The 25,423-nt window shown below is 40.2% G+C and overlaps 2 protein-coding genes across 2 annotated transcripts in view; one reads left to right on the top strand and one right to left on the bottom strand.

Annotated features, from left to right (window-relative positions):
* poln (polymerase (DNA directed) nu) overlaps nt 1–3,282 on the top strand; it is a 48,606-nt gene extending 45,324 nt beyond the window's left edge. Inside the window, exon 25 of the mRNA XM_032583981.1 lies at nt 64–3,282. Within this exon, the coding sequence (XP_032439872.1) occupies nt 64–144 (81 nt within the window). The 3' untranslated portion in view covers nt 145–3,282. The remainder of the gene's footprint in view (nt 1–63) is intronic.
* Nucleotides 2,521–24,016, bottom strand: nat8l (N-acetyltransferase 8-like). Its single transcript, XM_032583546.1, has 3 exons — nt 23,390–24,016; nt 21,982–22,146; nt 2,521–11,887 (listed from the first exon to the last, which is right to left on the bottom strand). The coding sequence occupies exons 1-3, from the start codon at nt 23,697–23,699 to the stop codon at nt 11,520–11,522; spliced, it is 843 nt and encodes a 280-aa protein (XP_032439437.1). The 5' UTR covers nt 23,700–24,016; the 3' UTR covers nt 2,521–11,519.
* Nucleotides 24,017–25,423: the final 1,407 nt, after the last annotated feature.

Here is a 25,423-nt window from a genome sequence, read left to right as displayed (position 1 = left end):
TTGCGTTGAGTGGGTGAGTATTTGTGACGTGACGCCATCATTTCCCCTCTGTGTGTTTCCCAGGTACCCCTGAAGGTGGCGGTCTCCGTTGGCAAGTCCTGGGGATCCATGTCAGAGCTTCACACTCCGCCTTCTGTCTCCTGAATCTTCCTCTGCACCTCCGACACCAAGATAAATGATCTAATCTCCTCCTTTCTTATGGCCCGAGTTTTTTCCATTGACCCTTCTGCTGGCTACACACTCATGTTTTGACCCTTACTTGGTCTCTTATCCTGTTCGTCTCTCTCAGCTTCCAGTTTCTGCCTCCTCCTTCACTCGTCCAGCATCCAGGTTGCTATGGAAACGAGGCAGCTGCAGCTCGTGGTTCTTGCCTCCACTCTTTCTGTTTCTGGGGGCAACCGCTGACTGGATTGGACCAGTTCTGTTCTCTCTCTCTCTCTCTCTCTCTTGTCCACCTCCTCCTGTTCTCCCACTCATTTTCACTCACGCACACAAACATCTCGTTAGGACTAAAAATGTTTCCTCTGCCTCGTTACCAAGGTGAAGTTTCATGTTTTAAAGAGGTCTCGATGTTCATTGGTTCCTAAAATTGGTTGTTAGTTGAGCTTCTAGATATAACCAAACATTCTTTAGTCTCTATCGTTTATATATTTTTGATGCTGAGACTTTTGGATTTACTTAAACACACCAGATTTTCACCCCCAAGTTAATTTTTTAAGCTAATTTAAAAACCATCTTTTATTATTCCCATATTTGATGCTCTGATGAAAGAAGTGTAGTCCATAATGGATATTTCACAAGAGAAATCTGAGCCCAGGGAGTGAATAGACTCCATGAAATCTTGGTTCGTTCAGTTTCCAGTAAACTTTACCTTTCGTTGAATGTGTTAACGTGATTTAAAGCAGTTGATCTAATTTTTGCTCGTCTTTGAGCATCCATTCTTTGCTCTCTCTGGCTCAGCTTTTATCTGCTCACTTGCCTCAAACCCACTCACCCTTTTTTTTTTTGCCTTTCTCTCTTTCACTCTCACACATTCCACAAATGCTCACACATTCATCTGCTCTCTGGCACACTGACCGAATTTCTTTTTGTCTGACAGCCACAGCAAGACTCCCTTTTTATATCTCCCTATTTTCCTACCGGATCCTTCAATTAGCCTTGGAAATAAATTGGCAGAGCCCAACATATTCACGCAATTTAAGCCAATTGAAAACATTTTCTGTCATTTTTAATGGTCCATTCGTCTTCTAATGTGAAAAATGCGCTCTGAATTTATTGACATAAGAAAAACTTTAATCACAAGTCCTTCATAGCAAGAGCAGAGGATAGTGTTATGGAAATCTGGCCCTCTATTCTTTCATTGTTCGGTGGTTTAAGTGTGCAAGCCCCCCAGCCTGCCTCTGTTGAAAGGGAGGCGTGAGACTGGTATGTGCGTGTAGGCACTTGTGGATACGGGAGTTTTTATTCAGTAAAATAAATACTGATAAAGCTGTTTTCAATGGGAATTAAAGGTTCTTGGAGTTCATTTCAGACACTGTTGTCCAGTTTTTTATTCACTTTAATACAGGAAAAGGGTAACGGCTACATTTTGTAGATATTACTCCACACTAATCTCAAGTCTTTTAGCACTTTAAAGTTTTTTTTATTTTTCAAGATTGAATTAAAAAGCCACATTTACTAAAACCGACTTAGTATCAACTCTGACCAGCTTTACTGTTCCTAAAATAAAAGCATCTCAAAGCATAATGCTGCTCCCGCTATGTGTCACTGCGGGGATGGCGTGTCCACCAGATATAATCATTTGTATGTAGGTTTGCTTGACCATTTTGACTTTGGGAAAACTACAACAAGTTTGTGGTTGTAACATTGCAAAATGTGGACAAGAAGTATGAATATATCCACCATGTCATTTTTATTTGTATAAGGTTCCTAAATAGTCTTCAAAGTCTGAAAGTTTTGCTTTTATAATTTTTTTAAGTTCCAGATAACTACTGAAAAGAATCCTTATTTTGTTATGTAGACAATAAGAAATGTATTTTAAATAATTAACTTTTTTTTGTCATTTATATTTAGATCGGGTGCTTAATCGTGATTAACTACAGCACAGCTTAATTAAATTTTTTAACTGGTTAATTCACTATTTGACTTTTAAAGCTGCTTTTATTAAATTACCTTTTCTTTTTTTTTTACATATTCTTACATATTTGTTAAAACTATCACATTGTCATGACAGTATAGTATGAGACAGATAATCAAGCCTTCTAATAAGTAGAAACAAATGATCAGAGCAAGGAGGCGGGTCTTAGCGCTGTCAATCAACCTCACCATGTATTCTCAGGCTAGTTACCATGGCCACCGACGATCGTGAATAAACAGTTTTTTTGTAGCGATAAGTTGTTTCTCCACCATTGAGATAACTAGCAGCACGTACACAGTGTTGATTGACAGCGCTAAAATCCTCCTCTTGGCTTTATCTTTGGAATTTAAAAAAAAAAAACACAATTGACTATTTCAGGCATGTAAAAGCTCAATGCATTGTCTTTAATCGATACAGCATATGCACACCATGTCATCTTTCAGTCAATCTTTACAGCTATACAATGTCCAGTTGTCAGTATAAAAGAAATGGGGTAAAGTCACAATAATAATATCAATCCTGGTGTGACAATACAACATTCTGTCAAAGGAATGACACAAAGGGAGCTGAAGGCTAAAAGACAGCTTTCCAGTGCAGTCTCACTGAGGATAGGGCAGACTGATTGAACCTACCAGGCCTTCATGGTGTTTTACTGCCTACTCAGTTTTATTCCCAGTAGGAGATCATTAAGGGTGTGTTCATACCAGCCCTGTTTAGTCCACTTCACTTCAACTCTAGTCTGTTTGCCGAGAAAGTCTGGTTTGTTTGGGGAAGTGTGAATCCCCAATCAAACTTTGATGCGGACCAAGAAAGCAAACTACAAACCTAGGTCTCAGTTCGGTTAAAGTGAACTCTGGAACGGTTCAAATGCATATGTGAATGCCAAGCGGACCAGAGTCTGCTTCAGGATCAGGGCATTCTGGGTAAATACAACCAAAACAAACACAAAAGCCTAGCTTTAGCAGGAAATGACCCATAGTCTTTTACCAAAGACAAAAGACAAATCCTGCAACCGCTAAAATCTGTTTAGATTTTGTGAAGAAGGAAGTTAGCTCGTCTCTTCTTCTGAGGTTTTTGTGTAGTTTCCTTCGGTGGCTCTTGGTACAGCGCCACCACAGGCAAGGGGTTTTTTCAAAGGTTTTGGACCGTTTGACACAATACAGTGTGAAAGCGAACCGCAGCAGTTGACAATATGACAAATTTTGCAATTTTTGTCCCCCAATCGAAGAGAGTCTACCGGACTACCAGGTGTGAAAACATCCTAAATGTGCAAAACTTAACTCGGCACTTCACCTGTGTTTACAACAGTTTACACCATGCTTTTCTCAGCCAGTGTTATTCCCTTTCTTTCTTTTTGTGTTTTAAACTTTAAAACAATTGTTAAAGGGTTCCCCTTGTGGCAACTTCTGACATCCCACATCCCTCCATCCATCCCTCCATCCTGCCTGACCAGTCTGCCTCCCCACAGTGTGGCTGTGTATCTGTCCTCTGCTGTGCTTCGTGCAGCTTCCGGGTAACAGACAACAGCCACGACAGAGCTCCGGGGCACAGAGTGCATTTGCATCACAGCAGCTCCATGTAGCTACACAGGCTCGGTCCTGAGCTACAAGCTCACAAAGCTGCTGCCTCCAGCGCTTTGACACTCATATGCAGAGTTCAAGCAGACAGGCATGAAGAGAAAAGGCCGTGGCCGAACCCGTCACTGTGGGACAAAGACCGGGTCACAGGAACCAGGGCTAGGATGGCGCTTACCGCTGCCTCTGAAAGGGTTTGCTGCCACTCATCGTGGGTTTGCGGTGAGGTAGCACCTGCACCACTGTTGAGGCTCTGAAACCATTTGTAAATATAATTTTAATATAAATTTTAAATCCATATTCACAGTTATAAAAGGTGTAAAAATGACCCAAAGTACTATTTACATTGAAATATACTTTACAGTTTTACAGTTACTAACAAGGAGATTTAAAGAAATGCTGTCAGTCTCACTTGTAGTAAAACATCTGCATGATTAACATGTTCAGTTTGTCTTGGCGGAGTAAATTAACCAGGAGTCTAGGAGCTGAGTTAAGAGGTGTTTACAGCCAAAAACGCTTTCAGAGCAGCTGCACCGTTTCGTCCTCATGTCTGCTTGAACTGTATGTTCTTTAGCATCCGTCATCCCTCTTCTGTCATTTCTTTTTGGCATCTTTACAATTATTCAGAGGTACACCTGTGCACTTCAGCTTTGAGTAAAAAAAACCATACAAAACAAGAAAAACACTTTACAAACTCCCCTTCAGGCTGATCTAATGAGACGTCATTGCCAATAGTCTGCTGGCATCTGTGCCACTGCAATAGGTGCCATAAAAGGGGAGTGATGTGAATGCAGCATCTCATCTTTTCCAGGAAAATCTGTGTAGGGGATCATTACTTTCATGTTTTGTCTGGTTGTACTTATTGCTTAATTAGATGGCACGTGGGCAGGAGTTATTTCCAAAAGAAACAAAAAGAAACAACCAATATTTTTAAGTTATTATGACAAAATATGTGTAATGTCAGCGGGGAAATAAGCAACACTTACAATGCCTCACAAAGATATTCACACCCCTGGAACTTTTTAACATTTTGCCACTTCTGAATCACAGATTTCAATCTGTGTTATTGGGATTACATGCGATAGACCAACACACAGTAGGAACTTTCTGAAAAGTGTGATGTGGATTTGTATTCTGCCCCTTTTGCTCTGACACCTACCAATTAAATTCTGTGACGATACCACTTTATTGATTAGCATAGTCTGCCTTGTGTTTAATTTAATCTCAGCATAAATCCAGCCGAACATTAGTAAACGAATTGCATCATGAAGACAAAGCAACACCTGTAATCACAGCTGCAGAAGAAAACCAAAACACAAGATTCTGTGGTCTCTGTTGAACTTAGCAGTGGCAGCATTATGCTGTGGGGATGCTTTCCTTCAGCAGGCACAGGGAAACTTGATGGAGCTAAACAGCAGACAATATTAAGGGGGAAAAAACGTGTTACATATCCTCCATATTTAACCCTTTATGTTCTAAATTATAATGGATATGTTTGCTTATTTTAATTGTACGCAGTTCTTTAAATGTCCTGTGAGTAAATATATTTTCCCATTTATCCATAGCAACTGGAACTTTCAATATCCAGCAAGTTATTTTCGCAATTTACCGTCTATTAAAAGATTGCCCCTCAAATTAATCTCACTTCCTGTTACTGCGGGGATGAAATTACCGTAATTACCCGATATTGGCTGGAAAGCGCGACGTCTCCTCTTTCAGAAACCGTTGGAATTTTTCAGATGGCAGAAAGTGTGGCGGAATTAGGGTACTGCAAATTAGGCTGGATCGTCGGCGCTCCATTTAGGACTTTGAGGGAAAATTCAATCTGTATACTTGCAAGGCTAGTAGAGACATTGGTAATTTCAATAAAAAGACAAGGTATTCACCGAGGGGACTGAATGGACAGCACACTGATTTGTAAAAAAAACTTTAAACAATTTATCTTCCCACTAACTTCTTCTTTGTGGGTCTCTATCACATGAAGTACAACAAAAACGTATTTTTTTTAAAGTGGCAAAACCTAGGAAAGTTCAAGGGGTATTAATGCATTTTGTACATCACAGTACTGACACCTTTGGCAATTCTTTTACCTCCACAAAAAGCAAAAGCCCTGTATATATCTGCTTATCATACATACAACTGATAATACAGGAGAAAAGGAAACAGCATCCACAATCTTGGTGGGAAATGTTAAAACGAAAAAGCAGAACAATCAGTACTGTACAGTAACAGCAAAACAGGACACAGTTGTGCTACAAGTGCTTAGGCGTTCTTGGAACGTGTGACCTCAGTCCAGAGTCCTCTACAGCAGCAGCATCAGAGAGAGAGAGGGAGTCAGCGCTGAACCCCGCAAAGCCCCCTCTTTTTGACTGCCAATGTTGGCACATTCCTCCCTCATGGTCCTCTTCGTCAGGCGGAGCGTTCCCCGGCGACACAAATACAAACTCATCAGGATCCGTCCAAACCAGCAAGGCTGACAGGTAACTAAGAATAAAAAAAGCAGTTGGTAGAGATACAGCTATTTACAATCACTCGAAATGCTAGACAATTAATAGGGCGGTTGAGTTAATCATTGGAAACCATCAGGTGCTCGAAACCTTTTGCAAAAGATCTTGTTCATTCAGGAAGTAAAAAATAAATTGCAAGCCGCAATGAAAGAAAAAAATTAGGAAAAAGTTTGGCAGTTTACATTCATACCAGCGAGCGTTCGTTCTTAATGCTGTTGCTTAAGAGCGCCACACCCAGAGTCCGTACATTTGTGCAGTTTATAATAATATGAGCTTCTTTCCTCAGTAGTAAACTGAAAGAAAATTGATCACGTTTTTAAACTTAATGTTGCTTCAAAAAGCAAAAGAATCACAGGAGATCCCCTTTAGCCCGTCAAACATCAGTGTGGTAAAGAAAGCGCACTCTCTCAAACGGAAAAATACAACATAAACTCATTGTTTGGATTGTACGTCAGCAGAATATTTAAAAAGAATGGAGCATAACTAAATGTACAGCATAGGTTAGCTAACACTGATGTTCAGTACAAGTCACTACATTCTAACATTAGATATGCAAGACCAAGTCTTCAAAAGAGGTAAGACTTCACAGGGCAAAGCATTCACGTGAAGTAGAAAACATACATTGCTCAGACCATAAGTAAATGCATTATAGTACAGTCAGTGCACTTTGTCTTTAGGAGTCAAAATTTGCCCTTAGACTAGTTTAAACCATGCAGTCCACATGTTTGATTCCAGTGCATAAAGGCCTTGGCGAAAGCGTTTTGAATAATATTACCTTCCTTCGTAATTATGCTTATTAGCAAGAATGATTTCTCTCAAAATGTGAGAAAGAGCTTTTAAATCTTAAAATTGGGGAAATGACAGCAGCAGAGCCGACACGCTTCTCCTTCTTCCCACAGTGATCAGAACGACCATCTCATCTGCTTCAAAGTAAGTCGTCTGACATGTTTCTGCTCGGAAATCTCGTCTGTCAGCACCACTAACTTCTCGCTGTTGTGACACCAGAGTTGATCTGCAGTAAAGTGGCACAGTCCAATTATTGTGGTGCTGCGATGCTAACATGTTGCCTATCACTGTAGCTAGTTTAGTGGATTTGGAGTTCAGTGTGAAATCAGGAAAATATTGCTCAAAAGAGTGTGAGAAAACAGAGTGGTTGAGTAAGATGAGTGTTTTGAACAAAAAAGAAGCTCCTTTAGCTTCTGAGATATAAAATATGTGTTTTGAGAGGTTAGCTTTTTGTGTCTATTGTTGGTATAATGCAAACAAAAATCATTGCTGTGGAATTCAAACCTAGCTGAAATGTAGGCATGGGCCAGTTACAGCAATCTAGGGTATACCAAGATGTATTTTCATAGTAAGATTTTAAAATCACACATTTTTCATTATTATAGCGACTTAAATTTGCACACTGCTGGTCAGCTTTATGAATCCTAAAGCCTCTTCTTTTCCTTCACTGACAAGTTATAGAAAGTTGTTTAGAAACGTTTCTGGACAGAGATGACGTGGAAACCATCAGTGGTAAAACTGTTTTAAAGCTGCAGAGAGAGTTTTTGTTAAGCAGCTGACTGTCGGCTCTACCGGAGCAAATAACCTGACTAATTCACCAGCTGACTAAGCTCTAATAAGCACTTAAAAACTACTCCTAATAGTAGCAGGTGTTTATTCTGCTTTTTTTTTTCAAAGGTCAAAGTATCAAATAAATGTTATCAGCAACATTATTATAATACACATGATTACAGTAATTGTACATGTAATACATATGTATTATACTATTTCTGCAACAGGAAAACAAAATAGTTGCGTTTCTGAGTTAAACAAAGCAAAAACATGATGTGAAATATTTTAGTTTTAATTATTTAGTGTAAACAATGTGATGCAGTGAAAACATACTGAAGGTCATACCCTGAGAATCTCCTACCGGCCCATGCCTAGAGTAAACAGGTACAGTGTTTTAGATATTTAAATACGCTAAACTTTAAGTTCAGCTTTTACTTTGGTCCGCTGGTGCATCTAGTTTTGTAAACACCTACAGGATTTTGTAATTTGTGCTTTTTGCACTTCGATCCAATGCCAATGAGGATAACAAAAGAAACAAACCTTCTCTTCCCTCAGTCAGTGACGGATTTACTCTGAATAACCGCAGCTATTAGATGAGTTTTGTCCTCATGAAGATTTGTAGTACTGGCTTGTGGCTGGTAATAATTATTACAGATCATTTTGACCATTCAAAGTAATGTAAACAAGTGTTTTCTGTAGCCATGTGGTCAGAGTTCCTCTCCTTAAAGTTATATTTGCATTCAAAGACACATTTCATGCAGATGGTACAATTCTTCTTTTTTTTTTTTAAAGAAACACATATTTATCTCATATGTTTATCTTAAAAAGTTGTATTTTCTCTTATTATATATATGTATATAGATATATATATATATATCTTTTATATAGTACATATGTTTTTTTTTTGTCCTATGCATTTCCAGCGCAGGCACCGGGCACACACTGGGTACAGAGGCATGCCACACTTGCATTGCTGTTTGCATTCTACAGTTGGTGAGCTGGCGGGCAGAATGTCGTCCAGGCAGCGCTGCAGTTGGTAAGCGTGATCTGCACGTCTGCACCAACTCTCAACCACACAAGCGCGCGCGCGCGCGCGCGGCCTGTCGTTCTCAGCGTCCGCATCACGCCCGTGCACACACACACAACCGTACATCATGAGCAACCTGACGCCCCTCGCTGCAGAGGCGGCGTCGCATTGATCTCTGACCGGGGACCGGGTCTTGGACTGGTCCAACCAGTTTGAAATGAAGTAGTTAAAGCTTTGCAGCAAGGCTGTGGGTTGGGGGGCACATGCAGAAGGTTGTGGAAGGTTATGGGTGGACAGGGTGATTGGCTGTTTGGTCCAGCCCAGGGTTGCAGTCAGATTCATGAATAGGGAGGAGGGTAAAGGAAAGTGAGGGATGGTACTGGTTTGTGATGATGACATTCATGTTTTTCCCCCAATTTTTTTTTTCATGATGTGCTTTTTTTTATGTTTTGCTGTACATATAACATTATAAAAATGGTTTGATGACACAACTTAGGCTCAGAGTCATGGATTGCTGAATCTGCTGCTGGTTGTTCAGTCGGAGTAAGCAGGTACGAGAGAAACTTCGGCATTTGCTACATGAGTTTTCAGCTCCATACACAGTAAGAACACACAGAACAGAAGGGATGGTCATGCCAATACATGGGTTCTAATACTGGGTTGTAATTTGTGCGCAGTCATGTACTGTACATTTCAAAGTATTGCTAGTTAGTCGTGTTTTAACCCAATAACCTGAATGTTTATTAAACATCATTGTCGTGGTTTTGACAGTAAAATTTGCATATTTAAACGTGGAACTTTGTTAAAGTTAGAAAATTACAAATTTTCCAGATTTGAATACTGTTAACGTATTCAAAATGTTAGACTTTGACTTGATTTAATCAGTAAACAATTTATAAGCACACACATAAAGTAATTTAAGTTAGATAACACTCGACTTTTAGCCAAAGAAAAAGATTCCTCACACACTCTTGAGGCTCGGTGTCACGTCAACCATACTTGCCTCATGAATCTGCATACATACGCCATGACAAGCTCTCAGTTATCACACACACACACACCCCGGCTCTGAGCTCCACCTTTCCTAAACCTTGTACCAGAAACCCATCCACAGCTCCGGAGAAATAAAACGAGTGATTCATCAATTAAATAAGTTAAAAACAAGAAAAGAAGAAGTTTAGTAATTTGTTTGGAAGGACAATAGAGACGAGTGTTTAAGGAGGATTCACTGCGTTGCTGAATGTGTACATGATGCACTGAGCATATTCTGGTGGCCATCCTGTTGTCCCCAAACCTCACTGCGGGACTCGGCTCTCGCTGTGCTTCAATATGGTTTTTTCAGACGGAGGCCAGCTGTCAAACGAGTTCCCTCTGTGTTACATTAAACATCACAATGCACACACAAAGTATGACTGTGTCACAGTTTCTTGCACCCCTGGTAAAGATGTGTAAAAGAAATATTAAATTGTAATAATTATTCAACAAAATCACCACTTAATTATTGTCGATAAAAAGAATTACTATTAGATGAATTTAACTGAAGCATTTTGCAATTTCTACCCTTTTGTTAGTTTGTAAGGGCATATTGAAGCTTTTAATTTGTAATCCGTGACTTCCTGTTTCTTGAGGTATTTAATAAAGTAACACCAGCTGTGTTTTTGTTAATGTCCCGCTAATGTAGAAAAAACAAGTTTGCAGTTTTGCTGCTTCCTTTAACGTAGTCAGATCATGTGAAAGAGATTGTTCACGCCAACTTCCTTTGACCACTTCCTGTCGTTGTCTTCATCTTTTCTGCCAGTAGTAACATCCGGTTGTTGACAGAAAATGTTTCCACAGCAGTTTTGTGAAATACACTAATTTCACAGAGGTTGAAAAACAACCTCACCCTAGCGCAAAAACTTTTTATTAAAATTTTTTTTCCAAAAATTGCCATTAAGCAAATCTATTTTGGATTCAATTTTCCGGATTATGTGGTCAATGGAAACGAAGCTACTGAGGCCCATTTCTCTTAACCAGTCTTCAGAATGGGAAAATTATTTTGAAGTAACGAAGGAAGTAGGTCTTGAGTTGCTCTGTTGTCTTGAAATAGTTAGTTAATAAAGATGCCTTCTAGGATTGGCAGAAAAAAGCATGTCAAAAGAAGCTTCTTCCATTTTTACACTCTTTGTATGGCAACGTTTTTGGAGAAACGTGAAAGATAAAATGAGAACCATTTACTTTAAAGATGTGTCTTTTGTGCACATTTTTACCAGGGCTGCGAATAATTATTCAACTTCTTCACCTCTCAAGAAAACCATATCTCAACCACCCCTTCGCGCCCGACCCAGTGGGTTTGAGCCACATAATCTGGGGACAGTGATTGGTTTGGATGCCAGCTAAATGTCTGATACATCGTTTTATTTCTCCGATTGAGAGGGAGGGACAAGAATGCCAAAAAATTAGGTTAATGAAACTTAAAAATATATACTCAGTCAGTGTAAAATTAAAATACAAAAACTATAGCAAGAAAAGTGCAACAATAAAAAACCTTAGTGACGTCACCATGAAGTAGTAAAAGGGTTACCCAAACATAACTACAATGACTCAAAATAAATAAAAGCTGTCAGAGGAGAGGATGCGGTTGGGGTTCAAAGGTGAAGGAGGGCGTTTGCTCTCTCTGTCCCTCTCGCCCTCCATCTCCCCCTCCTCCATCTCTCTCTCTCTCTCTCCGTCACCTCTCACTCCTCACGGAGCTGCAGGCGGTAGCGGCTGTGGCGGATCTGAAAGAAGAGCCTCTCCAGCGGCGAGCGGCTCATCCCGGGTAGCCTGTAGTCCTCGCTCTGGCTCGTCCTGCAGAAGCCCAGCGACTCGTACAGCTTGTGGGCGGCCAACTTGACGGCGGTCGTTCCGAGGACCACGGCGGCGTAGTTGTTGCGCACGGCGTACTCCAGAACACGGCGGCCCAGGGCCTTCGCGATGCCTTTGCCCCGGTAGCGAGAGTCCACTGACATCCGCCGCAGCTCCACGGTGTTGTCGTCCTCGTGGCCCTGCGCTGCCACGATGCCCACAACACGCCCATCCAGAACCGCCACCCAGAAGCAGGAGCCTGATGAGGTTTAAGAGGGAAAGTTTAGAGATTACTTGCTGAATATTTGGCCTTTACAATTCTTAAACTATTAAAGACAAATGAAATGATTAAAAGTCTTAAAAAGTAAAAACCTATGTCACTGGAGCAACCCAGAACCTATAGCTTAGCTTGTTAGCTTAATGAGAAATTAACCAATTTGCACACTGTTAGACTGTTTCTTCTGTAAATCTAGCCTCTCTCTGCTGTTTGTAGTTTAACAATTTACAAAAACTCTAAAAATAAGCTTTAAAATGTTTTTAATCATTCCTTTAAGATAACTGTGGTGTTTTATTTAATCTCAAATATTTGGTGTCTAAATATAAATCTAACACTAACCGTTTAGCATTATTAAACTTATACTTTTTATATTTATGGTTCTATTTCAATTAATGAGTCAAACATGAGGCTACAGTGAATGCAGATACTATGCAATCATGCTGATGTAGATCGTGTAACACTGATTAAATGTACTTTACATGAAATCCATGAAATCCAAAGCAAATCCTTTTTGAAGGAATATATGATATGGATTTCAATTACTTTAATTTAGTATCAGATTGGTACAGACAAAATGTTTAATCTTAAATTACATTGTGGGGAAGATATGTCTAAACTGCAGCTAATAGCACATTGCTACCAAACTACACTGTAAAATCTCAGGCTTTATTTCACACAAGTATTCAATCGTAATAATCTTTACTGCTAACTGTTTTCTATTGGGAGATAAATTTATACAGCTATACAGTCTATTACGTAAGTTTTTTTTTTCTGACAGAAAATCCAAACATAAGCGTTCAGCTGCATGAGAGAATAAGAACATCCTGCTGCTACATTTAAACAGCATCGGGTTGAATCTGCTTAAAACACCAAAAGACAGAAAACCAGAGAGAGGCGTACAGGGATTTGATTAATGGCCAGTCTCTGGTGTCTAATGACATTAGCTATTCATTAAGACTCCACTAATTAAAAGCTCTGGGATTACAGATGGTCAATATGGACTCAGAAGCGAAGTGGAAAGCAAAGAAACGGAAAGAAATAAAACCGTTTCTGAAAAACTGCAGATTTAAATGCGACTGCTGTTTTTCAGTTGCATTTAAATCATATCTGTCAAATAAAAAGAACTGCAAAGTGAAACACAAAGATTCAGTTTTAGATCAGCTTGCACTGTGAATTAAACACACAGACAAAAAGACTTTGCCAGACACACACAGAGGTCCAAGGTTAGGGCAACCTGTCAGCAAATTATGCAGCTCCACCCTGAGGATCACAATAACAGGAAATATCAACTTTCATCCTAGATGCCATTTCTGATGTGTTTAGCTGGATTATAGTGAGTTAATTTTCCTTTTCAGAGATAATGACACACATTAGACTGACATACAGTAGGAACTTTCATAAGATCTTTGCTATAATGATTATTTTGTTATCTTTGTTATCTTCTTTATTATTAAAACAGTTTTCTGTGACTATGCTGAAAAGCCCTTTTAACTAAAGTCATGCGTTGGCCACAGTTACACGCTTTCCTACCAAAATCCCATCTGTTTGCTACAGATAAACTAAATCAGACGATTCCATGGCGGGCTGAGCCTGACCTCTGACCTGCAGTCGATTACCTCTAAATCCAGCATCTCTCTCTCTGCTTTTACACAACTCCTCTGCTGTTAGTTCCAGCTGAGCATCTCACTCCGTCACACACAGAAACAGCTGATAATGACACCAGCCTGCGCTGGAGTCCCAGGTGTTAGCAGGGATTTGGATGCCTCTGCAGGCCTGTGTTAAGCCCGTCCGGACTCCTCTGTGGCAGAATAAAACCTCTGATGTGCGAGGCGCGGCAGCAGCAGACGGTCCCATGTTCCCTCCGTGCAAACACTGGTTCACTAATGGCTCCGCGTCGCTGAAGATGGGATTTCTACATAAACGTAGATACTTATGTGATGAACATCCTCCTTTCTTTCTTTGTTTTTATTTGATTCTTTCTCTCCTTTTGACTTTCTTTATTTCTGTCTTTCTTTTTTTTTAATTGTCCTTAATTATTCCATTATTTTTATGTAATGCACCGGTATCACTGGCAGCTTAACTTTAAGCTTCTATAATGGGCGAGATAAACCCAGTTTATCAGCTGTGTCTCAACGGCCGGTCCAAACCCAGAAACCAATTCATTTAGGTCAACCTCTGCCAAGAGCAGGGGTCAAATATCCAACTATGGCGGATACCATGGCTGCTACGTGTTAAGGAACCTTTTTAGTAAATATCAGAGGGGGTATGAATATATTTAAGCCTCTGTGAATAAGAGAAATCCACAACATATTCAAATTGGGAGCCTAAACTGTCTAATTCACTTCAGAACAAAAAAACATTTTAAGTTAATAACAGAATGTTAACGTGAGTTGATTTTTGGTAAATCAAACTCCTCCCATAGCTCACGGAGTTTGCTCACATTATGAACTGAAAGTTTATCCTGAGCAGGAGTCAAAGCTGCAGTGTCACCTCCTGTACGTTGCGCCTCCATGAAGCCCTCCTGACCATCTGTCTGAGCTGAGCCTGCGCCAGGCGCTCTGCCGCTCTGCTCACAGGACGCCGCGCATTACCTAACCCTTCCTCGCAGACGCAACGCACGGGACAAAGAGCTACACTGAAAACCTGAAAACTGCATGAAATATCCCTTCCCTTCCACCCGCCAACTACATCTCTTATTTGGTTTTGTAAAGTAAGTTAGAGAGAAATATTGACTACAGCTGAGAACCTGCAGAGGACAGCGCTTCCAGTTTATAGATGATGCAAAATAAAACACCCGCTTGTGATTCTTTCTAACCCGTCACTGTTTTTAAACATTTAATAAAAGTATGTTTGTGTTATGTTAGTGTGTGGATGACAGGTTGTATTTGAGCAGATAGCATGATGGTCTGATATCAGCTTGTTGTGTTGCTCTATGAAGAACAGAATGGTAAAAAGATGTGATACTCTGCCCCCTTAGCATTGGGAAAGAACTGCTAAATATAGCAAGTGTTTATAATTTTCCTGAAATAAAATGTTGGCATGTAGACTTTGGGTTATACCGGGGCATACATATTTGTCATTTTCACTGCTCATAATGATTTTGAGGCATTTATGAAAATATTTAAGTAGAGATCAGTTGACACAAATAAGGATGTTGCATTTTTATACACGTTTTAGTTGAAGCTGTAACTGTTTAGTCAGAGGTTGTGTGTAGTTTTTGGGTCTGAATTTATTTTTGCGTCTGTTTTCTGCTCATTAGTGTGTGCAGAACGTAAAAAGGCAAGCCGTGCAGCTTGTGAAGCCAGGAGACTGTCTGCACAGGCATGTGGAGGGACAGCTCTTTTTTCTTTTTCATTGGGGCATTAAGGTCCCTGTTGATGCAGCTCGGCAGCTGCAGGAGCTCAGGACAGCATTGCTATAGTTAAACACCAGTGGTTTAGTGTTTGTGTGTGAGTCGAATGAATGAGCTTACTCACTCGGAAAAAAAAGACATGGAAGAGGGGAGGAAAGGAAAGAGGGACAAAAAAAAGAAGAAATTATTCATGTCTCAAGAAGGAGTAGAAACTAGAGGGGCTTCTGTGTTGACAGTAATAATGATGATCCTTAAAGGACATCCAAGCACAAAGAGGGGAGCAAAGAATGATGAATACTCTGCCATTAATGCCGCGGGGGGAGGGACGTCAACAGATGAAATACACGAAGGCGAGAAAAAGAGGAAGAGCAGTGGAGATCCTTTGTAATGCATCCTACATGAAGAAAAAAATCAGATTACTGCACTGTACTGGCATCGGTGTGGGAGTGTCAAACACTCAGTGATACTCTGACTGGAAGCCTGTATGAAATCCCCCCAAATTGCACACACACACACACACACACACCCAGAGGAGCGCATTGAGGATTGGATTTGATCACTAACAGGATTATTCTTGTTTCCTTCACATGAAACCTGCAGGGCTAATTCAGTTGATAAGCGTTTCGTCTAGACTCAGCTCCACTGTGCTGTAGTTCACTTCCACAGAAAGATGAGCGCTGCGTGAACACGCTCAGAACGGGAGCGCCATTCTTTCTATCGCATTATTTGTCTCTGCCTATTGTCATTTTTGGAGGAAGCAGTTTTAATTTGCAAGACTTCTTTAATTCCATGATACAACAATAAGAAGCAACGTGAATTGATTAATTTCATTACTATTATTTCATCCATTCTTTTTTTATATTAATAAAATTATCCAGCAATGCATAACTCGTGCACATATACAGCCTCTTTGATGCGCTCTCTAAGAAACTCCCCGCGCTTTAGGTCAAAGTTCACGCTGGAGGAATGGATTAGCCTGTCACAGAGAACTCAAGCATCAGCAGTTTCTTTCTCCTCCCCCGTTAAATGAGAGTGGACTGTCAGACGTGGTGCACGTGTGCAGAAACGCAGTAAATAAATAATTCATTTGTTGAGAAGTGAGGATTTGAAACAGAAGTCGTTTTCATCACAGCCTGAACTGTGTTGCAGAGAAGATTGCTGCCTGGATGTGACATTTTGCAGACATGCCCTCTCTCTCTCTCTCTCTCTCGCTCTGCTGTGAAATCTCCATTAGGAGCTCTCGCTGTGTGCATTTCAGTTTTACAGCCTTGCTGCCTATCAACATGCCTGTGCAGGTTGAATGATTTGTGCCTTAATTTTCACACACGCTACTCTTACAGGGTGCCAGCGCATCCGTAATCTAAAATTAAGGCCTTAAAGTGTCGTAAGTTCAAGAAAATTTACCTTTAAATAAGTAATTACAGGTCTTACATTTTGACGTGGCAGAACTTTTTAAACTCATATATTCTACGTAGGCTTTTTTCTCACGCGTCTTTTCTATCAGGTTAAAGTTTGAGCTGAATGCAGACGTCTTTGCTCACTGCGTTCTGTGATTCAAGTGTACCTGTAACAAGCTGCTAACGCATTCGTCGTAATATAGTGATTTAGGCCTCAAATGTTTGTTATAATGGTCTTAAAAAGTCTGAAGTTGAGTTGGTGAAACCTGCATAAACCCGGTCTTAACTGTGTCCAGGTCATTATTTTCATGTTCATAAAACGTGAAAAAGTTGCTGAACTTAGACATTACATGTAAGACCAAAACAATATGACTTACAATGGAAAGTGCTCAACAAATGCATCACTGAATCAGTGCCTTGCCAAAGTTTTCATACTGATCAAACATGTCCACCTTTTTAATGTCACAGCTACATACATAAATGTTCTTTAAAGGCATTTCATGTGACAGACACCCCTAAAGTAGTGTAAAATTGGAAAGTAGGATGAATCTTCCAAGCAGGATAATAACTCTAAACGTGCAACAAAACCTACGATGGGATGGTTTTTAGATAAAGTAGGTTCAAGTGTTGCGATTATTTAAAGTCTAAGTGAAGTTTTATTGAAAGTATGGCAACAATTTCAGCCTCTATATTTGGATTAAGTATAGAGGCTTAATCCAAAGCGTGTGTATGTGTGTGTGTTTGTTTCTAATACCTGTGGGAACCATTTTCCTGACACATACTACGTTGTGGGGACCCACTGCTCCTTGTGGGGACTGAAGCCTGGTCCCCACAAGGGGAAACGCTGTTTTTGGGTCAGGGGTCAGATTTAGGACTAAGGTGTGAATTGAGTTTGGGTTAGGGTTTGGGTTAGGTATGTAATGGTTAGAGTTGGGATAAGGGTAAGGTTTAGGCTGTAGAAATGAATGGAAGTCAATGGAAAGTCCCCGCAAAGATAGCCGCGCAAACGTGTGTGTGTGATGTTTCAGGTTTTGTAAAGTATTAATTCAAAGGGTTGAATTAAAACCATGCATCACTTTCCTTCCACATCACAACCACATACTAACTTTGTGTTGGTATTACATGTCCTAATGAGAAACATTGAAGTTTGTCGTTGTAACATCACAAACGTGGAAATGTTCATGAGGTTTTCGAAGGCAGTAAAAACTAACTTTTCCCATCAGTGCTATGTCCAGATTTTTTTGACTTAAACTGCAAACTCTTAATCTTTACAGGGGACAAGCAATCGGTCAGATAAAAACAACAGGCTTTTATGTAATGATTAATCCTTTCAATTTATCGCCAGAGACTCAGAAAAAGCTCAACGTGACAATTAATGAAGCTGTTGATGACACACCATTTAGCCTCTCCAATGTGCGCCTCAGTTAAGTATTGATTTAATATCAACGTAAAACATAAGAGAAGGATAGTGAGACTTCAGTGCATTATTAATGATTCCCACTTCTTACAAACACTGAATAAACCAGACACACGTCTGCATCAAGGATGAAAGAAAGTGGAAAGATTTCTGCGGTGTTGTCGTCTTTAAAGTCTCACAACATGCGTGTGTGTGTGTGTGTGTGATGTTTCAGAGAACTTGAAAATTCACAGGAAAATGGAATTGATCAGTTTTAAATTTTTCTAATTGTAGTCCTATAATTAGCATGATTCAGTACGTTTTTCCGTGATTGTAACGTCACATTTTCTTTATCTTCTTGCTATTCATGTTTGTGTATCCAAGAATATATTTCATAAAATATATAAGGTTCCATACATGGTGAAATTAAGAACTGTGAAGAATTGGTATTAAATAGGTTCTGCTATGTTCTACTACTTCAGGACAAAGTCTGTCATTTTGGCCATAACATAACCATCTTATGTTTCTATTTCAGAACTTATGGCCAAATAATCTGTAGCAAAAAGCTCATTTGTCCTCTTGATTGCCCCCAATTAGCTGAATTACTTTAGAAGAGGTTGCCAGGTCCCCTGCTGTGTCAGCTACTTCAGGCTTTCAATGTGTAGTGGTGACTGAATCTTTATTGGTGCAGACAAAGCCACTGCATAGCGTAACAAGAGATTAAATAGCATTATTATGCAGTCAGTACAAATAAATTTGTGTTGAAAATGTGTTTTTATGTGTGGTATATATTACAACTCAGAGTTGTGATGCTCATGTTGCTGATTTTATTCAACATGGCCAAACTGTGTGGGAGCCTGACTCAGCTGGTGATCACATCGTGTTACAAAGTGGTACAGCACAGAAAGTCAATGCTTGTGGATTATTTACTTCAACTTAGCCATCTTCAACACTTTAGAAATACAAATCATTCTGATAGAGATGCTTATGTTTTCTATATCTGCACTTTCTTTTGTCTAAAAAAATATGTTAAAACGCTTAAATACATTTTTTGTTGAAATTAGGGAACTACAGCTGTATCCTCCCACCAATCAACACTTCAGACGGCTTTTCATTGGACAAATTACGTCCTTTGTGTCTGGATCGTGGACCGCGGATCAAAATACAACAACAGGACGCGCTACAGGAGGTACGTATGTCTTTTAAATATGAAATATTCTCTCTTTATCTAGCTGGTGACCAGGAAGCTTCTGGTGTCTTTATCTTAACACATATAAACATTAGTTCTTATCATTGCCTCTTTTTCTAACCTGCCTCTCCTTCAAGCACTTTTCCCCCCCATTTTCCCTAATCTGTCGTCTTATCTTGTGGTTATGAAACCACACCAGTGTTAGTACACAGCAGGTGTTGCTGGAGTCGGTTTGTTTTTATTTCCAGGGTTACTTACTGACGGGGTAACTCTTTGCTCTTTAAAGTGCCCCGTGGGTTCAATGACTAAAGAGATTCATTTGAAGTGAGACAAGAAAAGCAGATGAACATGAATACATAAATACTAAAACTCATATTGACCCATTTAAAAGGTTAAAGAATCCAGCTCCTCGCTAATGTTGACTGAGAAAACTGCAGTTTAGATTCAGCAATACAGATTTTTCATAATTTTCGATGTAACAAGATTGCTAAAACCAATAACTTTGAATGTAAAATTAAATGTATATATGACAGCTAAGTCACATAACAGTGATCACTTGTATCTGCAACAACTTTAGCAGTTTGTACAAATAAAAAGTTATTTAGCCTATTCCCAGTAAATGATTGTTGACCATCTGGTTGTTGCAGACTATGAGATTATTTTTGCTTTAATGACATAAAGACGTGTCTCACCAAGCTCTGCCATATCTGCTGCCATCCTGTTGAGGGTGTTTACCCCAATGTCACACCCATATTCATTAATAAAGATGGAGGAAAAGTGGAACACATGACTGCACCACAGTCAGTTTAAACTGTCATGTTGCTGCGCAGCTTTTAGCACGTTGGCAGGTCGGAATCAATAAGCCACAGTGACCAGAGTGTTTATGGGAATCACTGCAGGCGTTTGCATTAAAACGCTCAGCAGAGGAAGAACTGGAACCGATGAACAGGTTCCAGAGGTTAGAGCTTATTTCATCTGGAGGCGGGGACAGGCTCATCGAGACTTGGACCAGTCATAATGTGGCCGTTTCTATGTTTTAAACATCTTAGCAATTGCGGCTCCTGCTCACTTGGCTAGTTCAGAAAGACGATTATTTCCATTTTTCTGATGATGGATTGGTTTGCAAATTAATCCTGCTTTAAACTTCTTCACAACTCTCTCCCTGACCTGTCTGCTGTGTTCCTTCTTCTCCAAGACGCTGCTTGTTTTCTAACGTTCTCTGATCTCTGAGAACTTCACAGAACAGCTGGATTTATGCTTGAGTTTAACTCAAATAAATAAGAACACCAGCTGCGTTTCCAGCAAAACTTGGTTGATATTCCGTTAATGTCATAAAAACACAATTTCAGTGTTTCCGCTAAATAAGAAGCGCCGTCAAACTCACATGTAAATAAGTTTTTTCATGCGATAAGCAATTTAAAAAATGCTGCGCCATCCTCCTCCTACCACTTCCTGTCGTCTTCTCCGTCTTTTCCGCCAGTAGCAACATCTGGTTGTCGATCACATGACTCGTGTGATGCATTGCAGTTTTGCAAAAAATGTTTGATGCAGCCGGATAACCACCTCATCCTATTGCATAAACTATTTAGCAAAAAATTTCTTTTTTTTAAGTTGCCGTGTTCCCAGTAACTGAATTTATTTGTATATGTAATTATTATATATTTAATTCCAATTTGCACAATTACAGAGACATGGCTAGTGTTTGCTAAGGCAGTTGGTTGAACTGGATCTCTTTCTTGAAGTTATTGCTGTAAAAGGGGCTGAATATTATCTTTATTTATTAAACAATTGTCCTTTCCCATCTGAACTGTGCTCTACTTTGTGTTGCTCTTCCTATAAAAGAAGACACGTTGAAGTTTTTGGTTGCAACATAGCAAAAGCAGCACAAATTTCTGTAACAAATGATAGCAGAGTAAGTTGTGCCTCTCCATCAGACCCCGGTGTTCGTCCCTCTGGGTCTGCTCGGCTTGTGCGGCTGTAATCATTAGCATTGTCCAGGAGCAGCGACGCCTGACCCCCTCTGAACCATTGTGGCTCTGCAGCAATAATGGGAATGCTAAACTGCAACTGTGTGCTGTGGATTATCAGGCAAGTGGGCACAGCGCTAGAGAGCAGCACACAATGGGAAGGCAATTGACTGGCTTTACTCACACCTGTTTTTGGTGTCGGCCATGTGCGTCGAAGGAAAGGCGGGGGAATGTGATAAAACCAACACATATTTGTAGGTAGCCAGAGGAGAAGAAATAGTTTGATTGATTTTTCTAATTAGAAACCTTAGTGGAGGAAATGAGGCTCGACGACACCGAGCTCACTGCAGAGAGAGTATCAGCAGTCTCCTCAGTGCAATCAATAGGCCTTGCGGTGCCCTCTACCCCCACTCCAGAGGCCAGGAGCAGCAAGGATAGGAAGCCGGTGGGGGGAAGGAGCAAGAAACACACAGGGAGGAGGGGTGAGAACAACGAGGAAGGAAAGCAGAAGGATGACCTGCATATTTAACTATTTTCCTCTGCCTGAAGACTAAACTGTGTTCTCGTCATGTATCTGTCAGTCACACTGACTTTTATTTGGCTTTGTCCTCTCCGCTAATTTAAAGCTGCTGTGTAAAGCAAGCCGAGGTGAGCAATAGGTCTAATCTTCACCAGTCGTTTGGATTGGATTTATTTTGCAACACTGCGGGTGGAGCCGCCTGCTGACGAATCACACATACCAATGGGACGTCAGTGAGTAGAAGCAGTTCCTTACCTGTGGGTTTCATGTAATAGGCCTCAATGTCAGCCATGTCCGTGTTCAGAGCACAGTCCAAATAATTCTGGATAACTTTCCTGCTGTAGTAGTAGCGCGCACCCATGAGAATGAGCGGTGCACAGCAGGTCAGCGTGACGGATTTGGTCATGTAAAAGCACATCGCTATGGAGAAATGGAAGAAAGGTAAACAAAACCTGTCAGAAGAGAGAATCACAAGTTTGATTTTTGGCAGGGTTTGAATTCAACAACAGACACAGAACAACAAGGGTTCAAGACAGCATGGCGACACGGTGGAGAAACATGAACAGTTTGTTGACGGTGAGCAGAGTTACTCTGTATCCAGGGTTCCTACACACTCTGGGGAAGTTTGGCGTTTCCAGGTTAAACCATTAACTATTTCTAGATTTTGATTCCTGGCTCATTATTTACATCATCTATAAATTCAAAATTTTTTGTATCCATCCAACTAGTTTCTTTTTTGCACATTTTGTTATTGAAAGCCTGACCTCTACGCAAACATTTCCAGTTCATTTTATGGTGAACTTTGCTTTTCATACTTCAGTAACTGACCACCACCTGAATTTTCACTTTCAGGATGTATAGGAACCCTGAGAAAGACACACGAGTTTAGCTGCAATACTGAGAGAAATTTCATTTTTATTTGACCTCTTTCTGAACTTTCTGGAGCGGAGCAAGCTAGTAAGGTAGTGATGGCATTAAATCAATTTTTTGCGTGATTGGAAATTAGTCGGGTGCGACGCTAGGGGGCGCAAAGGGAAACGCAGACAATTGTGATAGATGGGACGCATCGCATGTTGAGCTGCACGCAACTATTTACTCAGCAGAGTAAAACATGTTTAATGTTTAAAGCAAACATTGGTTGTTTTTTTTCACTAATCACTTTCGCAGGATTTAGAGGTAGAAATCTGTTATGTCTTCCTGGTTCCTCACCTAGTCAAGAGATTGTAATTTGAATGAACAAAAGAGAGAATTTCGGTGGCGCATGGAGGAATTTAATTCCCGTTCTTTCTTTCCTTCTCTCTTTTTCTGTCCGTTCTTTTGTTTTAATTTTCTGAGCGACGGGCGCACCCTGTGGGCCGATCGTCAAACTGACTCCCTCCTTCATTGAAGTCACGCCGGCATGTGACCACAGCATCAGCACCATCAGCCTCTCTACACATGCTCCATGCGCCTGGCGTGCCTTTTGTTGGCTGCGTGGTGGAGCAGAACGCCGGTGCGCCGGTGGGCAAAGTTTAATAGCGGCAACAGATTTCTGCGTAACTGCGCATTGTGTGGTGCTGATTACAAATATAATTAAATCAGATTGGAGTTACCATATAGATTTACAGTGGTGGGTTTGTTGGGGGGGGGGGGGGGGGGGGGGGGGGCTCCTTTGACCGCTCACCTGTCAGAAAGGCGTATAAGAACTGGGTCCGGGGCTGCTGCCAGATACCCCTGAACGCCGAGTTGGGTATCCGCTCCATGATGCCCTCGTGGAAGATGCGCAGCACCTCCTCCTGGTCCTCCCGCTCGAACTCGCGGATAAACACCCCGTCCCTCCGCACATCCTTGGGCTCGCCGGCGGAGCTCAGAGCCGCGCCGGGGGCCGCCGGGGAGCCCCATATCATCGGCTCTTTTTTGGTCCCAGGTATAGCCTCGTGTTCGTCCGCAACGATTTTAGTCTCGCAAACCATTTTGGGAGACGAGCAATGCATGCAACTGGCCTGCAGAAAGACGGTCCCGCTACAGTTGTGGAGTGTGGGTGGTGGTGGTGGATGGGGTGAGGATGGATGATGCGTAAAAAGAGTCTCCTAAAAAACAGTGAGAGGATGATGGAGAGGGGAGGGATAAGACGGAGGAAGGGGGATGTTCTGCTGCAACCCTGAGCGATTCTGAAGACCCAAGACTTTCCGGCGCGATCCGGGCCGGTTTTATAAGCGCGCAGGGGCGGGTATAGACGCGGGTTCAGGGGTTGGGGAGGTCCTCCCGCCCACTCAGATTGGATGCCGGCGGCAGAGGGAGGAGGGCGGTGATGAGGGACGAGAGAGGCCTGAACAAGCTGGTGTGTGCTGGGGCGAAGGATGTATTTCGAGAAAGTGGGCTCATGAGGAGGGGGGAGACGGTGATGCGCAGAAAGGCTGGTTTTCTTTCAGAGGCGCCACCAGGGGGGAAGCTGGGGGGGGGGGGGTCTTTAATCATCAAATAAATATTTAAAATACATTATATCCTTAAGTAATTCCATTTTTTAATCCTAATCAAATAATTACAAATGGAAAAACTTTAATTAAAAGTTAAATATAGTTATTTCAGTGTTGAAATAATTTTATTCTATAGTCATGTGAAAGCACATCTTGAATTTATCTGGTTTTTTAGCCTTACGATCTAAAAATGTGTCAATAGACATCTCCAATCAAATGTTTGGATCACTTTGATCAGAAATAGTTTATCATGGGACAAAACTGCCATAATCAAACAAATCTATTAAGAAAATAATTTGTAAAAGCAATGTTTATCTAAAATTTTAGACAACTCTATAAGAAACATGTCAAATAAATACTACACATTTGCATAAATGTGTCAACTTATTGCATATTCAAATAATTCAATATGCAAATTATTAATTCAGTCTTGAAATTTTATTGTGTTTAAGTCATAACATGATACCTTATAGTTAGTATTAAGGACCAAGTGTATTAGTGCCATAATTCAATACATAAATTACTTGATATATGTTCAATAAACTTGACAGTACCTGAATTAATTTAATAGATATATGTATCTATGTAATCTAAATTTGTTAGCAATTTTATAAACTACTTCAGTAATTAACTGTAGATTTCTAATTAAAAATATGAACCTTTTCAAAGTCGTGATTTATTTAATCTGTTGGCTGTACTCATCAGTGAGCGGGTCTAACGCTACTGTGGACAACGTGATTGGCTGGGCCGGTCAACCAATCAAATGTTTGGCTCCATTTGATGAGACTTTCTGTCACTTATGATGATTTCCTGATGGACCATGTAAGAAAATATGAAATAAATAGATAAAATAGTCAGTTTAACACAATAAATTAAGGCTTAAATAATAGTTTACACATTCATATAAAAATATCAATATTTTTATTTTTGCCATATGTATTCAGTTTCATATGAAACTGAATACAACTGTTCAGTAATTAACTTTAAATTAAATTAAAATTAAAACTGTTAATTATTTCAATTAAAATGTTAAATTAAATTTTTTTATATTTTTTATAAATAAAAAAATACATTTGTATTTATTTTTGTTAAATATAAATTTTATAAATCTTTAATTCACAAAATTTGGGGGGGATAAATGCTTGGCATTTAAGTTGGTAAAGTACAAGCTTGGCGGTATTTATGTTTTTTGTTTTTTTTTACTTTATTCTGCAAGACATCCTTTTGCAGCTATGATATTT

This window comes from Xiphophorus hellerii, chromosome 14, assembly GCF_003331165.1.
Source record: "Xiphophorus hellerii strain 12219 chromosome 14, Xiphophorus_hellerii-4.1, whole genome shotgun sequence".
Lineage (NCBI taxonomy): Eukaryota > Metazoa > Chordata > Actinopteri > Cyprinodontiformes > Poeciliidae > Xiphophorus > Xiphophorus hellerii.
The sequence above is the reverse complement of the archived record's forward strand: the minus strand, read 5'-3'. Positions and strand labels throughout refer to the sequence as shown.